The 17,779-nt window shown below is 43.8% G+C and overlaps 1 protein-coding gene across 1 annotated transcript in view; it reads left to right on the forward strand.

The window, feature by feature from the left end:
- Positions 1 to 1,304: 1,304 nt before the first annotated feature.
- Positions 1,305 to 17,779, forward strand: part of MPP4 (membrane palmitoylated protein 4) — a gene marked incomplete at its 5' end in the record, with an annotated part of 38,013 nt that continues 21,538 nt past the window's right edge. The window contains 10 exons of the mRNA XM_040636567.1: positions 1,305 to 1,449; positions 2,510 to 2,631; positions 4,872 to 4,949; positions 7,036 to 7,116; positions 8,151 to 8,282; positions 9,208 to 9,289; positions 10,538 to 10,623; positions 12,103 to 12,174; positions 12,610 to 12,806; positions 15,700 to 15,764. Coding sequence (XP_040492501.1) covers positions 1,305 to 1,449; positions 2,510 to 2,631; positions 4,872 to 4,949; positions 7,036 to 7,116; positions 8,151 to 8,282; positions 9,208 to 9,289; positions 10,538 to 10,623; positions 12,103 to 12,174; positions 12,610 to 12,806; positions 15,700 to 15,764 — 1,060 coding nt within the window. The remainder of the gene's footprint in view (positions 1,450 to 2,509; positions 2,632 to 4,871; positions 4,950 to 7,035; positions 7,117 to 8,150; positions 8,283 to 9,207; positions 9,290 to 10,537; positions 10,624 to 12,102; positions 12,175 to 12,609; positions 12,807 to 15,699; positions 15,765 to 17,779) is intronic.

Here is a 17,779-nt window from a genome sequence, read left to right on the forward strand (position 1 = left end):
ATTTCAACATGTAAATATGAAATACCACTACACCAAAAGATATAATGAAACATGTCTGCACCTGTAAAAAAGTCCACCAGGGATGCAGCAGCAGCCTTGAATGCAGACACACATACAGCCTGATAGTGGTGTGTTATAGTGATGTCCTAAATGCTATGTTTTTAGGATTCTAATGGGATGATTTTTTCAGAAAGTTATCCCAGGAAACACCAGTAGCAGAGTGGGATATTAAGACAAGGCAAGGGGAAAAAGCAACTGAAAGGTGTATCAAGCAAAACAGCCTTACCTTTATTGACAGGATTTTCTGAAATGGTAAACGATTGATAAAGTCCAAACAAAACAAAGTAAATTCATCTCTTAGTTACGGTAGTAGCATTTCAGAAAACTCAATGTATGTGAAAACTATGCAAAAATACTTTGTGTTTTTTGGTAAAGAAAATTTGGGTTCTAGGCTCTGATAATTATAAGGGTGTTTGGGGGATTTTTTTTTTTTTAGCAACATAAAAATCCAGTGAGGTGTTTTAAAGTTATGCCAGGGCATAAGGTGATTTTTCATTATATAGGGCAACTTCTGTGAAACCGCCACAAAGAGCAGTGAGCATATTCCCTTTGCCCTCATTTTCTAAATTCTCATTTTGCTGGCTGAAAAGTAGAAGTGATGGCTGGAGCTCCAGCCACTATTTTGGAACAGGAAGATGGGAACCACACCACAGCCCAGGGAGGCAGAACAGTGAGCTGGAAGGAGCCCATTTTCTGAGCACTTCATGGAGCAAGGCCGCCCTACCTGCCCTGAACTGTCTCTGCCTCTACACTTTCACACAAGCAAGATACAAACTTCCACCCTGTTTAGCCACTATTATTTTGGGTTTCTGTTTCTTGAAACTAATCCTTCCTAAAGCCACATAGAAAATAACCTCTAAGAGTATGCTTCAGACGTAACCATGCCTCTTGCCATTGTGATTGGTGCCACGAAGAACTTGTAGGTACAGTGAGAGGGACCAGGGCACCTGTGTGGAGTCAGGCCAGGGAAAGCTCTTCTGAGCTCTGAAGAATGGTAAAATTATCTAGGTGAGAAATAAACAAATATTTGTTTGTCACTTGTTAAAAAAAAAGAGAGAGAGTGGGAGGAGTGTTCCATGAAACAGTAATGCTCTCTCGTAGGGCTGGTTAATTTAGAGAGTGAGCTCTACAGGGCAAGTGTTTTGTTTGATATGGGTCCCTGGGTCTAGCACAGTGCTTGTCTTGCTCAAGAAATGCTATTGAAAACCTATTCCAGTGTGAGAGCTGCAGGGCCAGCGTGACTGAGTGAGTTATGTGCTGTTTACAGGTCTGCTCCCAGGGCTGAAGTCCGTCCGAAAGCTTGGGCAGGAAGGATACAGTCAGACAAAGGAGCAGATCCACTGGACAAGAAGAACATGAAACCCTCTACAGCAACCAATCCGGAGAACGGTATGTGGTGCCCGGAATTCTTTCTAGACCAGAAAGGCCTTATAACATCACTCTAGACATGAGATGAAATTTAGGGGCAGGGATTCTGATAAATGTATTGTGATTCTTATAAGGAACTTGTTGGACACTTTGGAATATCCTACTACCTCTATTGGTGATGAGTCTAAGCAATTTTCAGGCAGGAAGGAAAGAAATCAGCACAGTGGATTCAGAACCTCCTTTTTTTCTCTTTTCCCACCATGTTTTATTTAAACTTAGAACTTCACAACTTGTTAACATTCAAAATATCACTGCAACAAGTAGAATGTCTATGAAAACATGTAAAAAATCCAACATTCACTAAAATCTCTTCAGTTTCTTTAAACATCTCTTGGCAGTTTGATTTGTTTTCTTTTTCTTTCTTTTTTTTTTTTTTAAGATTTAGTATTTATTTGAAAAAGGGGGCACAAGCAGGGGGAGGGGCAGAGGAAGAGGGAGAAAGCATCTCAAGCAGACATCCTGCTGAGGGTAGAGCCTGACTTGAGGCTCAAATCCATGACCCTGAGATCATGACCTGAGCCAAAACCAAGAGTCCAACACTTAACCCACTGAGCCACCCAGGCGCCCTGGCCATCAGAGTTTTTCAATAACACTTTCAATAAGAACTTTCAGAAAAGGTGAATACAAATGACTATGTTTGAATTAGAAAAGGAGAATCCAGAGGACAACTAAGTAATTTTGGAATAAACCAAAGGCTGATAAGGTGGGGGAAGGGAAAGAATATTGCTCTCATAAAATCTTACATCTGTACGTGATCTATTATTTCATCTAATGTTAGCAACAACCGTATGGGAAAGCTAGCTTATTATTTTGCCACAAGGAAACTGGGTTTCAGATAGTTGGATGACTTTCTGATGTTCGCACAGTGATAGAACCAGAGATTTTGGCCTTAAACCCAGCATCGTCTCACTCCTCGGGAGCCCCTGTGGCACATCCCAGCTGTCAGAGTTATCTTTCACACTTACACCTGCCTTTCTTCACCTCCACCGGCCACCCCACCTCTGCCCTCTCCCTTTTCCAGGTCTCTCCCAGATCCTGAGGCTTGTGCTGCGAGAGCTGAATCTGTTCTATAGCCGAGACGTGAATGGAGTGTGTCTCCTCTACGATCTTCTCCATTCCCCATGGCTGCGGGCTCTGCTGAAGGTGAGCACCCGTTACCTGGAGGTCTTCGCTTACTGTGGGAGCTGAAAACTGGTCACCCAACTGTGCCGCTGGCCAGGTGGCAGGAAATTTCAACTTGGTAAAAGTTCTTAGAAGGCAATTCTTTTCTGTGTTCTGAGAATTTCCAACATGGGTGTAGGGGTCCCCACACCAACAACAATTGTCAGGATACTAGCGGATGTCTGTAATTCGTCTCAATTCTGACACTATCTATCCGCAGAGAGCATCAGATCCCATAGGGTAAGGGTTGGGTCTCATGGGACTGTCGTCCCCTCCCCCATGTCCCACGCCAGTCACAAGCCCAGGCTGTTACCTGTGCTTCTGTCCAACTGTCTACAAATCAGAGGTTCCCATGACCTCTTCCTTGGGTGTGACTAATTTGCTACAGCCTACAGAACTCAGAGAAACATTTTACTTGCTACATTACCAGTTTATAAAGGATAGAACTCAGGGACAGCCAGATGGAAGAAATAAATAGGGCAAGGCCTGTGGGAAGGGGTACAGAGCTTCCATACCCCCTCACGCTCCCCTAGATCTCCACAAGGTCACCAAACCAGAAGTTCTAACAAACCCAGTCCTTTGGGGCTTTTCCGGAGGCTTCATTACATAGGCACAGTTGATTAAATCATTAGTCATTGGGGATTGAGTCAATCTTCAGCCCCTCCACTCCCCAGAGGTGGAGGTGGGGCTGGGGGTGGGGGTGGGACTGAAAATTCCAACAGTCTAATTACATGGTTGGTTCTCCTGGCAACCTGCCCTTAACATTAGGTACATTCCAGAAGTCACCTCATTAACATAAAAAAAGGTATCTTTGTCACTTTCTTCACTTAGGAAATTCCAAGGGTTTTAAGAGCTCTGAGCTAGAATCAGGACCAAATGTATAATTCTTATTATAAATCACAATGTCACAGCAATCCTCAGAGAAGAGCCACACAAATCTCTTAGATTACGAAGGATAGATTTTGGTGGGAGAGTATATAGCAGTCCCTCTTTTCTCCCCCAGTTCCTTTTCTTCCAGAGGACCCTGGAATCACAAAGTGGCCACCACAAACGGCCATTGACAGCACCCTTAGCATCTGTCTACAACTCTTTGTCCTTGAGGCTAAAACTCAGGACAAATAAAAATGCTTTTAAAAAATTGTTCCTCTTTGGGGTGCCTGGGTGGCTCAGTCAGTTAAGCATCTGACCCTAGGTTTCAGCTCAGGTTGTGATCTCATGGGTTGTGGGATCGAGCCCCACCCTGGGCTCCCTGCTTAGCAGGGAGTCTGCTTAGAGATTCTCACCCTCTGCCCCTCCCTCCCACTTTCTCTCTCTCCCTCTCTCAAATAAATAAATAAATCTTTAAAAAACTATATTCTTCTTTGTTTCTTAAAATCAGGAAATAAGATATTTACAATTCTGTTTGGGTATCTTACATTTTTCTTATCCTGAAAATTTCTTTTTTAAAAATTTGGCTAAAATTTCACACACTGTACAATAGCATCTACTATCTGATTATAATTTTGTTCAAATGCTATTTTTTTATTTTAATGTTTTTTTATTATGTTAGTCACCATACAGTACAACCCTGGTTTCTGATGTAAAGTTCGATGATTCATTAGTTGTGTGCACCATGCAATACGTGCCCTCCTTACTACCCATCACCAGTCTATCCCATTCCCCCACCCCCCTCCCCTCTGAGGCCCTCAGTTTGTTTCTCATAGTCCATAGTCTCTCGTGTTTCATTCCCCCTTCTGATTACCCCCCCTTTCTTTATCCCTTTCTTCCCCTACTGATCTTCCTAGTTCTTATGTTCCATAGATGAGAGAAATCATATGATAATTGTCTTTCTCTGCTTGACTTATTTCACTTAGCATTATCTCCTCCAGTGCCGTCCATGTTGCAGCAAATGTTATCAGAAAGAACGAGTTCTCAAATGCTATTTTTAAGAATGATTCTTTTAAAGTTATTTTTGGGGATGTGGGTGTTTCCTTCAGCTAAGTGTGCAATGTGGTTAATCTTTTAATGCATGTTAATATATTCTTCAAAATAAGAGAAAGCGGCAACATCTTTAATATGAACAAAGAGGTACTCTCACAGCACTTGTTTTAAGACTCTTGATTTCATCTACTCGTCGACTCCTGGCCACTTAGGTTGTTTCCATGTCATGACTACTGTGAATAGTGCAGAGACATCAATAGTCATGTTATCAATATGTCATTCTCCTTGTTGCCCCTCTGCAGGTTTATGATTGCCTCCAGGAATTTAAAGAAAAGAAACTCGTTCCTGCCACAACTCATGCACAGACATTATCCTGTGAGGTAAGGTGGTTTTTTAATCCACAGAATAGTGGGGCTTTAATGAATTAAAGGATCTGACAGCAAAATTGGATTGATGATTACACATCTTGTAAGTGTTTCTAATTGAGCTTTAATAGAAGGAAGAAAATTGGTCAGCACTTCAAATTTAAACAACAACAAAACACTTTCAGCATGTGTCAATTTCTCTCTTTTTTTCTCTAAACCTTACACTCCATTTATCCTATGTAATCTGAGGATAAATATTGTTATAGTAATGTTTCCCAAATATATATCTCTAGCTGGGATCTTTGCCTGAACTCTAGACTCTCACATCCAACTGCCTCCTCTTCCTCATACTTAGTTGTATGCTTACTGGACCCCTTAAACTTGGCATGTCCCGCGAGCTCCTGATCTTCCCCACACCCAAAGCCACCCCCCTCCCAGCCTTTTCCATCTCAGTAATGACATATTTGTTCTTGCAGCACTCAGACCAAAGTCTTTGGGGTTATCTGTGACTTTCTCCTTCTCTCATACCTTACACCCAATCTGACAACAGATCCTGTCAGCTCCCATCTCAAAATATATCCAGAATCTTATCACTTCCACTCTGCCATCTAATAGAAACCATTGTCATCTCGTATACAGATATTTGCAATATGGCCTCCTACCTGGTCTCCTGCTTCCACCCTTCAGCCGCTATAATATGTTTCAGCATAGCAACTGAAGAGATCTTCTTGAAGGGTGTATCAAATCATGTCACTTCTCTGCTCAAACCCTTCCAATGACTTCCCATTTCAGGGTACACATCATAGTGTGTAGCCAAACATAATGTAATTCCCATTCCCTCTTTGACTTAACACTCACCCTCTAGCTCTTGTTCACTCTGCTTCAGTCAGATTAACCCCTTATGATTGTGTGAACCAGACATGCTCCTGCCACAGGCCCTTTGCACTTGCTATTCCATATGTCAGTAATGCTCTTGCCCATATAGCTACATGATTTGCTTCCTCATCTCCTGGTCTCCTCCCAAATGTCACCTTCTCACTAAGGCCTTCTCTGGTCACCAATCTAAAATTTCAGCCCCTCAGAGCACTCCTTGTCCACTTTCCTGTTTTATTTATCTCCTTAATTCTCCTCATCAAGTAAAAATGGGGATATTTGTTTTTGAGAATGGGGATTTTTGTCTGCCACAGTATTTGTATCACTGAAAACAGTGCGTAGCACTTAGATGCTCAATAGATATTTGTTGGGTGGATGAATAAGTATAATCCATTTTATTATTATTTATTGTCCAAACCATATTAAAAGAAATAGGGAAAAAAGAAGAAAAAACTGTACCTTCAGTTCCAGTAATCAATAATTCAAATTGTTCTCATTTGTCCCCAGGAAAATACATATTTTATTCAGTTGTAAGCCTAGGGAATGGGGTAAAGCTTAGTAAACTACTTGTTTTCATTTAACTGTATGTAATGAGGCTCAACTGCTGAGGTTTCATGGGGCTCAGTAAACTCTTGAAAGGTCTATGTCCTCTCAGAAAGCAGGTCTACACCCAAACAGAAAAGAGATCAGAATAGAATGTTTAACACTTTTTTATTGCAACAAATATTAAAATTGGTAATCAAATAATAAGTCCTAAAATACAAATTACTATTCCCATTTTCCATATGATGAATGGAGCATCCCATGGAATTAAGCTACCTGAGTTCTCCAGGCATTTGAGCCTGTACCTGGAGAACTCAGACACCTTGGCCTGCCCATAAAGATTCACATTAACAAACAGTTGTTTTAGCACCACTAGAGGGAAATTGCCTTGGTACATATATTACGAAATTATGTTAGTTCCTCCTCCAAGCCTGTGGTATGCCAGGATGGAGGCACTGGGATTTAGACCTACCCCGAATCTTGGATTCTACCTGCTATAGTAAAGTTGAATGGATAAGGAAAGATCCTAGGCCCTGACTTTAAAGATAAAAAAGAAGGTTTCAGTGACAGTTCTTCTTAGGTCAGTATCACCCAAGTTAGTGTATCTGTTATCCAGCCTGGATGATGTTAACTAGGTGATGAAGATTTTTAAAAATTTTACAGTGTATGCTTTTTCACCAACCAGGTAGTGGGGATATTACGTGAAACTCCTAAATCCCCTGAGATCCAAGAGCTGAAACAAATCCTCCAGGATCCACACTTTAAGGCAAGTGCTTTCTAAAATAGACAAGATATGCCCATCTGGCACGTGGGCAAAGTTGGGAAGAAGAAGTAAGTGTGACAGGAAGTGTCCTTTCTAAATAGACATTCTATTACTGTACATGGGCGACCAACAGATTGTTTTTAAAGATGTGAGCCTGAGATGCGACTGGCTCTGTGTTGGTAGCTGTGGAGCCAAGCCTGCCATGTTTATGAGGAGACATCCAGAACTTTCCATGATGTCTTGTTTCCACCCTGAAAAGCCATTGTCCCTCTAAAATTCTGGGGGACAGTCAGGGTAGTATACTTCCTTTCCAACTTGGAAATATTTTAAGTTTTGGATGAGGTGTGTGAAGAGGTTCTGAAAATATGGTATAAGGATGATTAATTCAATGAGGAAGTATATGAAGGACATCTGGTTGAAGAACATTTGATTGCAGAACAGAAGCCTCTCTCATAGTACTTATAGAGTTCGAGTTCAGTTTATCAACAAATGAGAACCTTACGAGAATATCTGCCTTGGAGCGATGGAATTTAGGAGTCAAATTTTCAGTTCACAACATAACCCTAGAGAATTTTCTCTGAGTTCCAGAGAAGTTCTGTCCACCAATCTCAGGTTGGGCTATGGAATGACTACTTCCCCACCTGATGATGTTTTGATTACAGTCTCCTATTCTGCCTTAATCAGGGAAAACATTACAAAAGTTATTCTGTAGTTCAAGCTTATGGGAGCATCGTGGATTACATGTGTTTGCAGGAAATGAGAAAGTGACAGAATACATTTTAGCAGAAATGCAGGAATATGTTATGTATCACTTAACTTCCCTGTGCCTCATTTCTTTATGAAACGGGGACAATACGTATACCTGCTCATGGAGGTATCATGAAGAATGAGTTAATCCACATAAAATGCCATGCCCGGCATGTGTGTGTTGGTTGTGGTGATGGTCGTGGGGTGTCTTACAGAGTGTTGGCTCACCCTCTTCTAGATGTGTGTGTCCTGTGTGTGACCTTTGTTCACCTTGCCTTCTCTGTTCCTAGGCCTTGCTTAGTGCCCATGACACTGTGGCTCAGAAAGATTTTGAACCCCTTCTCCCCCCACTGCCAGACAATATCCCTGAGAGTGAGGAAGCAATGCGGATTGTTTGTTTGGTGAAAAACCAACAGCCCCTGGTAAGGAAATCACTTTATCTTCTCAGTTAAAATGATATCAGGGCTAATTGTGAACCAAGAGTTAATTATGAACTAAGGGTTAGTTGTGAACTACATTATCTCCAGTAGTTATTTAATATAATGTTAAATATTCTTGTCTGTAGTCACAGGTATAGTTTGAAGCATTCAGATGATGTGAGGGTATCCATGATAATGGCTAGAGCACGACATTCTAACGATTTTTGCCCGTGGTTTCACATTATATGTTATAATGTCTTCACGAGGAAAGACTTCTGCTTTGTGTTTTCCTTTGTTGAAAAATCTGTGAAAAATAAGACATTTATTTTATTTTATTTTATTTATTTTATTTTATTTTTTGAGAGAGAAAGAGAGAGAGAGAAAGAGTTTGAGCATGAGCTGGGGGAGGGACGGTGGGAGAGGGAGAGAGAATCCCAAGCAGGCTCTATGCTCAGTGGTGGAGCCCCATGCAGAGCCCAATATGGGGCTCGATCTCGTGACCATGAGATCATGACCTGAGCTGAAATCCAGAGTTGGACGCTTAACTGACTGAGCCACTCAGGTGCCGCATATTTTATTTTATTATTTGACTCTCTGATGTACATAAATTTCCCTAAACTCCAATGTATTTATCTAAGTTTTTTCCTCTTTATTAATTGGAAGCTAAGTGAGGCATTAATTTGATTTTCTAAGAATAGTCTCTTTGATTAGGTTGTAATGGTGAGAGCTTTCTTTATCTTTGGAAGGATCTAAGTATTTTTTTTGTATCTATGTGGTTGGATAGAGGCTTTGGTAGGCCAAGTTTGAATGAATGGCCCTGGCTGGTATAAAGACCCTCTTCTGACCAGACCAGAGCTATTTTGAGGGAAGCCACCAGAAAAATGATTATGTTAGGTAAAAGAGGGATTCCATTGCACTCTATCCCCAGGGAGCTACCATCAAGCGCCACGAGATGACAGGGGACATCCTGGTGGCCAGAGTCATCCACGGAGGGCTGGCTGAGAGGAGTGGTAAGCTGGAGCAGCAGGGTACACGCATGACCAGAGAAATAGGAAACCTTAGATGTTTAGTCTTTCCAGGGAGACCCCTCTTTCCTAACCACAGTCGGGCTTCAATGCATGGCATTGCTTGATTACTAAGAAGGAGGAAATAAATATTCCAGAAAATCCTCTTTCCCTCCTTCACTGAGGCCCCATATTAATGTCCACTCAGTTTACATTCTCGTGGTAACCTAACAAATATGCCATTCTGTAGAAAAGGAAACTGAGGCTCGAAGAGATTAAGTAACTAACATGCTCGAGGTTGCACAATTCGAGTCAGCATGCAAGTCCAGGTTTACCTGCCCTATATTCCCAACTCCCACTCTTCCCCTGGTCCTTCTGCTTTCAACAGGCATAGCTCTGCCCCACCTTGAAATGCCCGTTGCTTGTGCTTTCTATCAGCCAACTGAATTTCCTTCCTTTCACTGTGCCTGCTGTCCTGCTTCCTCACTGCCCACGGTCCTGCAGACCTGGCACAGTCTTCATACCCCAACATTTGAAAAGCAGTGACCCCAAGGATTTCCTAGTTACTAAGTCCTTCAGCCCTTCCCTGCTGTCCTGCTTCCTCACTGCCCACGGTCCTGCAGACCTGGCACAGTCTTCATACCCCAACATTTGAAAAGCAGTGACCCCAAGGATTTCCTAGTTACTAAGTCCTTCAGCCCTTCCTTTGGCCTCAGTTTTTGCTTCTCTAGCACATCTGACGTCGACCATAACTGTCTTGAGGTTTTCATCGCCCTTGGTTTCTGTTCCAAGACGTCATCCTGCTTCTCACCTCCTCCCTCTGATAACTGTCCTGCTTACTTCCTGTTTCTGAAGGCTTGATTGTAACTCCCACGTTCCTCCAGGTTTCCTCTTGGAAGAGTGCCCCACACCCTTTCCTTGTCATTGATCGTTTACTCATGATGCCATCTTTACTTTTGGTGCTATCTTTTTTTTGCAACATCAGATTAGCAAAAATAAAAATATCACCATCACTCGACACTCAATGAAGAGGTATAAAAACGCAGTTCTCTGTGCTTTGGTGGAGGTGGGCACTAGAATAACCAGTCTATATGATTAAGATTATGATAATTTCAGAGTAAATTTTTAAATGTCAGCGCATGCTTGGATTAGTGAGTTTGCTAAAAATCTTTGGTGTAGCTACCTCTATTTTTTTTTTTTTTTTTTTGCCAATTTCCTTGTCTCCTTCTTTGTTTTGTGTTCCCGCTTGCCTAGGGTTGTTATATGCTGGAGACAAACTGGTGGAAGTGAATGGAGTTTCAGTTGAGGGACTGGACCCTGAACAAGTGATCCATATTCTGGTAACAGTCTTCTGTTTGCCTTCTCGACGACCCAGTGCGATGCTGCGGCTGCCCTGAGCCTGTCTGGCCCGTGGTGTGGGCACTGTAACGTGAGGGGGATTTGGTCCCTCGTGGCAGCTTCCTTTCTCCAGACCCCCAGAGCTTTTCTGCTTCTGTGCAGCTCAACCCCCAACCTTCCACCCTAATCTGGTTTCTGCTGGAGACTTCTCTTGCCAACCTGCTCTTTCGGCCTCAGGAAGGCTGCCAGTTTCCCCAGCCCAGGTCCCTTGTTGTCTGGGTTGTTCCTTTGGAAACTGAGCCTGAGTGGGCAGAGTGAGACTTCGGAGGGGAGTCTGAACCTGAGCAAACTATTCTTGCTCCCTAACATTTTTCTACAGCTGAAATCTATTTAACATCTTCCCTGAGGTAGCTTCGGGGTAGGAGAGATGTCTTGGGATGCTAGCCTCTGGGGAGGGGGATTTCAACCACTGCCCTTGGTGGTTGAAACTGGGGATTTATGACCAGATGATGGTTTCTTCTAGGTCCCCAGTCCCACTTTTCAAACCTTCGCCAGAATCAGTCATAGGGGTATGTCCCTACCATCTCCCCCATGCACACCCCAAGTGTGGGGCCAGAGGTCGATGACTATTTAGCATATAGACTAGTGGTTCTCAAACTGGGTTTTGGGGGGAACTCTAAATGTTCATAGATGTGCCTCAGGGATAGAGATGAGAGGTGGTATTATAAGGAGTTTAGCAAGCACCAAAATATTTTGCAAATGACCACTGCTGCACAACGCTGCATGGCATGAAGACACTGCAAATGGGGCTTGAAGTCTGCCACTCACAGACGCACACGGCTCCACCTGAGCTGTTTTGGTGGTGGCTGCAGAGCCAGGATGGTGGGGTTGTGAAATTTCTGAGTGAGGACGAGGTTTTGTCCACCTCTGTATTCTCAGTGCATGTGACAGGAGGATCTTACCTTCTCCATCAGGCTGAGAGGTTCTCTGTCTCTTCAAAATGTTTGAGGGCCCCCATTCCCACCGTTAGCTTGGAGCTTGTCAGTCTCCTCAGAAGGCTTGGGAGCCCTCCTCTCCCCATCACACTGGGCTGCCTGGTGAAGGAACAGGTGCTCAGGAAGTAATTACCGACTGAGGTTTGAGGAAGGGAAGTCAGATCAAGACCTCATCTCCTTCCCCAGCATCTATGGGAAGAAAATCTTGCTGAATAAGTTTGCAAGATGGAGTGTTCCGGGGGAGGCTGGTCCTCAGGGTGGGGCTCAGCAGGCTAGGGACTCCAGAGCCCCACAGCCGGGCAGAAGCTACATTTCTTCCTAATTTCCACTTCTGCGATGATATTTAGCTGTCGAACCTTTGTAAAAATCCCCATGGGGGATGTCACTCTTAAAGCTGGAAACACTGTGTTGTAACTCCTTCTGCTAAACCCCAATAATCCAGCGAAACCTGTAACTTGTTATCCCCTCCCCTTTGACATTTTCTAGGCCATGTCTCGCGGCACAATAATGTTCAAGGTGGTTCCAGTTTCTGCCCCTCCTGTTAATAGCCAGAAGATGGTAAGAATGTACAGAGTCTTCATAATCACACATAGTAAATTCTCAAATGACAATAACAGTGACTTAATATTTTGTATCATACTGCCCTTCTCTATAATGTGTTGCACATCTTTCAATACTGTGTTGTACATTTTTCAATACTGATGACCTGAGAGGTAAAAGAATAAATGAATCCGAAAAAAGGAGATGGGATACAAGAAGTTAAAAAGTAACATCAAGAATGGGAAACACTTGAGCAAAAACTTCTCAGCACTAAGAGATTCTGTTGCCAAAGTTACTTTTTTCATGGATCTTAGACTCAGTTAAAGAGGGAAGTTCTCCCTTTTGGAGAGTATGGGGAGATAAGACAGCAATAGTAGGTGGAGGGGTGGTTTTACGTCTTGACAACCCATGGGCAAGGTTCTTCTGATGGGGCCATTTTGCACCTGGTGTCAGGTGTACGTTCGTGCCATGATGGAATACTGGCCCCAGGAGGATCCCACCATCCCCTGCATGGACGCAGGGTTGCCTTTCCAGAAGGGGGACATCCTTCAGATTGTGGACCAGAATGATACCCTCTGGTGGCAGGCCCGGAAAATCTCAGACCTTGGTACCTGTGCTGGCCTAATTCCTTCTAACCACCTTCTGAAGAGGTAAGAAAACTCTCACTCCTGGACTAAGGACCGAGCCATCAGGAAATAAAATATTTCCCCAGCCTTCTGTTATTGCAGTTAAGACGGGGTAAAGGGAGACAAGCAGTTGGGTAAACACATACACTGGTCTATAAATCCAAAAGTCAACTTATCCAAATACCCTAAGCATCTTAAATACCAAGGGGATCAGAAGAATCATACCAGCTAGAAACGAGAGAAAAGCACTTGTGAAACTCAAACTTAAGAAGATAGTTCTAACTCCCTCTATTAATCATTCAAGGCTGTGTTGAAACCTCAGCTATTGAATATGAACCCATGACCCTCACTTTTGTGTTTTTGAGGTCCAAGGGAATGAGTAAAGATAGAAGATAGAAAAAGGTCCAAGGCTTAGCCAATGATAAGAAATCAAGAAGAAGGAAAGGAATTAACAATAGAGATTAAGAAGGAGTGACCAAAGAGGCAGGATGGAAATCAACCATGTCAGCTGCCGTAGAGTGGACTGAGAAGTAACCGTTGGATCTGGCAGTATGGCAATCAGAGGTGATCTTGATAAAAGCGATTTCAGTGGCGGGATGGGACCAAAGTCCTAGCAGAGTGGGATTTGAAGAAATTGATGGCATGAGATATTTTAGTACAAAGCAGAGCAGAACAATGGAGAACTAGCTGAAAGGGAAAGTGGAATGGTATGAGAGAACTTTTTTAGGTGAGGTACATAATGCTGGTGGGAACAGTCCACTTTTACAATAGAGAAAAAAGAGAAAGAATTGCTATTGTCAATGTCCTTGAGCAGACAGGAGAGATGATCTAGTACAGTTGACCGTTGAACAAGGCAGGGGTTAGAGGTGCTGACCCCCATGCAGTCAAAAATCTACATGACTTCTGACCCCCCCCCAAAACTTAACTACTGATAGCCTACTGTTGACCAATAACAGAAACAGTGGATTCACACATATTTGGTATGTTATATGTATTATATACCGTATTCTTACAATGAAGTAAGCTAGAGAAAAAGAAAATATTAATAAGAAAATCATAAGGAAAATACATTTGCCATACTGTACTATTTTTATTTTTTGAAAAGTCTGTGTATAAGTGGGTCTGTTTAAAGGTCAACAATATACAAGTAGAGGGGTTGACCTTACACAGGATCACTAACAGTAACAGTAACAGCAGAGAATCCAGAGTGTGTGGACACGGTTGAAGGTGAGGCGTATGGTGGGAGCCTGTGGAAGTTCTCTATCAACCACTCTAATTTTCTCAGTGAAATAAGAAGTAATGTCATCAGCGGAGAGTAAGGGTGGGTAGGGAAGTGCTGGGAAGGAGAGAAGAGAAAGTTCGAGACGTTTCTATGAGAACCTGCGAGCAGATGCCTTAGGTAAATACAGTATGCATAAGTGAAGGGCCTGCTTAAGGTTAAATGTCATTCATTTGCAGTGATTCCAGTCAGCTTCCTGGTGGGCAGGTCTGGATGAGGCAGAATTGGATTTAACAGTAAATCTAGAAAAGGCCATGGGAGTGATTATAATGATGGGCCCTGATGCTTAAGCTAGTAAGGAGAGAAATGAGGGAGTAAGGGTCAGTGGAAAGGAAGTAAGATCAATGGATTATAGGAGGTCAGCAGATGATTGGGGCTGGGAAGGCACGAGGTGTTGGGAGAAGAAGGGGGTGCTGGAGGTTGAGATTGAGTTACTGACACAGGAAGGTCTGGGGTATGACACTGTGAGGCAGTGGCTGAGGTAGAGTGAACACCGAGTAAGAACTGGATGGCAGGAGATCAAGGAACCCAGAGGCCGCATGTTCGGGGGGGTGGGGGGGCATCTCTATGCCTAATGGAATCATGGAAAATCCTGTCGGAATCATGTTGAGAGTGTGAGGGCGAGCAGGCGTAATCTGGAGATGGCCAAGACCCCACCTCCAGACCTGTGGAGCCAAGGCCAAGCACGCTGCGGGGTGTGCGGGAGCCAGCTACCAGAGCCCGTGTGCACCCGTCCTCATGTCCACGGTCAGTGAGGCCAGGTGGCAGCTGGAAATCAGCCACCAGGAGAGTACTGACGTGAAAGACATCAGCAGACCTGCTCATCTGCTCCTTCCCTTCCCCCAGAGCTGGGAGAGGAAACAAGCCACTCTTAAAAGGTGCAGGGGAGGGAGCAGTACCCTCAGGAGACCTGGGCTTGGGTTAGAGCGAGGCGAAGGACTCACTCACTCACAGTAGAGGCTGAAGTCTGGGAGCCGGCTGATGATCGACTTCAAGATCCACGGGGTGTGGGAAAGGGCTTTGGGGAGGGCGGGTGGTGGATGGAGCCTTACAGGAATTAAAGTGCAGAGGATAACGGATGACCTGAGCTCTAGGGGCTGACACAAACAGGGATAAAGGCCTCGTGAGATTAGGCACAAAGCAGTGAGGAGTCTCGAGTGGGGGTCTTGCAAGGCGCCCACAGAAATGACAGGTTGATTGGATTAGTGCACGTAAAGGAGGCAGAAAGAGCGAACCCACGTGGCCCTAAGGGAACTGTAGAGCTTCGGCAGTCTGGGGGGGGGGTGCGGAACACGCTGTGAAGGCTCAGAGGCCAGGCAAAGCGGCTAAGCCGCGGAGAGGCAGGGCCCCTGGGTCAGTTACTGAAGCTCTGGGGCCTGTGAACCCTTGGTCACCGGCCAGAGTTTCAGTAGAGGTCAGAGTTGCTCTGAAAGGATCTTGTGAGGCAGGAAAAAAGTGCTAAGAAAGCCTGTGTATTTGGAGACTATTTGATGATGTGTTTGGAGAAGAAATCTCCCTTTTCATGTGGATGGAGGCAGCAGAATTCTAGGAAACACTGGATCTCTTTCGCCCGGGTTAACCTGGGTGGGTTTTTTTTGTTTTTGTTTTTTTTCTCACGGTGTATTTCCTTGTGCATAGGAAGCAACGGGAGTTCTGGTGGTCTCAGCCATACCAGCCTCACACCGGTCTCCAATCCACCATATGTGAGTGTGCTAATACCTCAAACCCAGTGTGTGCCTCAGGGGGAAGCCTGCTCCTTCCCTCCCAGGGCTGGCTTCCTGCCCAAGAGGGGATCTCTAAATCTCTAAATGTCTCCCCTGCCCAAATAACCCCCTGGCAGCCATCTGAAATCCTACTCTGCACAGTTATTCCTTTGGATTTAGAAGAGTTTTCAGTTTCTGCAAATGCAAATGTCCCAGTGTTGGTGACACCGTCAGTGATGGCTCCCCAGGGTGGAGTCCCCCAGGGTCTCTACAGCTCATATACGGCTGCACACAACCTTCGCTTGCACTCCAGGCAGGGGGTTAAATTTCACTCTTCAGAAGCTCCGCTGAACAGCTATGTGTGCCTTTGATGAGTAAACACGAGACTGAATGATTCCTTAATCAATGCAGCTTGCTTGCTAGACAGTATTGTTCAAATGGCAGCGGGGGGAATGGCTAGTAAAGATGTCCGTGGTGGCAAACGCTTGTAAACTACTTCCTGCCTTAATACGTGGGGGCTGCAGCTTGGCAGAGCTCAACTGGAACCGTCTGTGTGAGGCCCTTCAGAAATGGCCCTTGTGCCAGCCCCTGGAAAGGAGGGAGGGAAGGGGACGGGGCACCAGCAGGAGGGAGAGGCGCCTGGCAGTAGGCTGCAAGGGGACAAACGTAGACAACAGTGTCGGTGTCACAGATCAGCCCATGGCAAGTCCTCAGTCACTGTATTACTCACTTCTCTCAGCCCCGCATTAGTTTTTCTTTTCTTTTTCTCTTGAAAACTTGTGAAGACAACTATAGAGAGAGTTTCGAAAGAAGAAAACCCTCTTATGATTCCTACACACTGGCAATGTTTTCATATCACCTTATGGATACATATCTTACAGGCTTACACTAACAGCTGCAATACCACTTCCCATATTTTTTTAAACTAACATTTTTTTAAATCTTTAAATTTTTTAATTTTTAAATTTTTTTAAGTTTTTAAAAATTATTAACATGTAAGGTATTATTTGTTTCAGGGATACAGGTCTGTGATTCATCAATCTTACACAATACACAGCGCTCCCCACAACACATACCCTCCCCAGTGTCCATCACCCAGCCACCGCATCTCCCCATCCCCTCCCCTCCCCTCCAGCAACCCTCAGTTTATTTCCTGAGATTAAGAGTCTATTATGGTTTATCTCCCTCTCTGGTTTCATCTTGTTTCATTTTGTCCTCTCTTCCCCTGTGATCCTCTGCCTTGTTTCTCAAATTCCACATATCAGTGAGAGCATATGATTGTTGTCTTTCTCTGATTGACTTATTTAGCTTAGCATAATACCCTTTAGTTCCATCCAGCTCATTGCAAATGGCAAGATTTCATTTTTTGATTGCTGCATAATATTCCATTGTATATATATATCACGTCCTTTTTATCTATTCATCTGCTGATGAATATCTGGGCTCTTTCCATAGTTTGGCTATTGTGGACATTGCTGCTATAAACATTGGGGTGCAGGTGCCCCTTTGGATCACTACATTTGTATCTTTGGGGTAAACACTGACAGAATGGGAGAAGATATTTGCAAATGACATATCAGATAAAGGACTAGTATCCAAAATCTATAAAGAATGTATCAAACTCAATACCCAAAGAAGAGAGAATCCAATCCAGAAATGGGCAGAAGACATGAACAGACATTTCTGCAAAGAAGACATCCAAATGGCCAACAGACACATGGAAAAATGCCCAACATCACTCAGCATCAGGGAAATACAAATCAAAACCACAATGCGATACCACCTCACAACAGTCAGAATGGCTAAAATTAACACGGCAGGAAATGACAGATATTGGTGAGGATGTGGAGAAAGGGAGCCCTCCTACACTGTTGGGAATGGAGGCTGGTGCAGCCACTCTGGAGAACAGTATGGAGGTTCCTCAAAAAGTTGAAAATAGAGCTACCCTACAACCCAGCAATTGTACTACTGGGTATTAACCTAACATTTTATGAGAAACTTTTTTCATGATATGA

The sequence above is a fragment of the Ursus maritimus genome, unplaced genomic scaffold (assembly GCF_017311325.1).
Source record: "Ursus maritimus isolate PB19 unplaced genomic scaffold, ASM1731132v1 scaffold_1, whole genome shotgun sequence".
Lineage (NCBI taxonomy): Eukaryota > Metazoa > Chordata > Mammalia > Carnivora > Ursidae > Ursus > Ursus maritimus.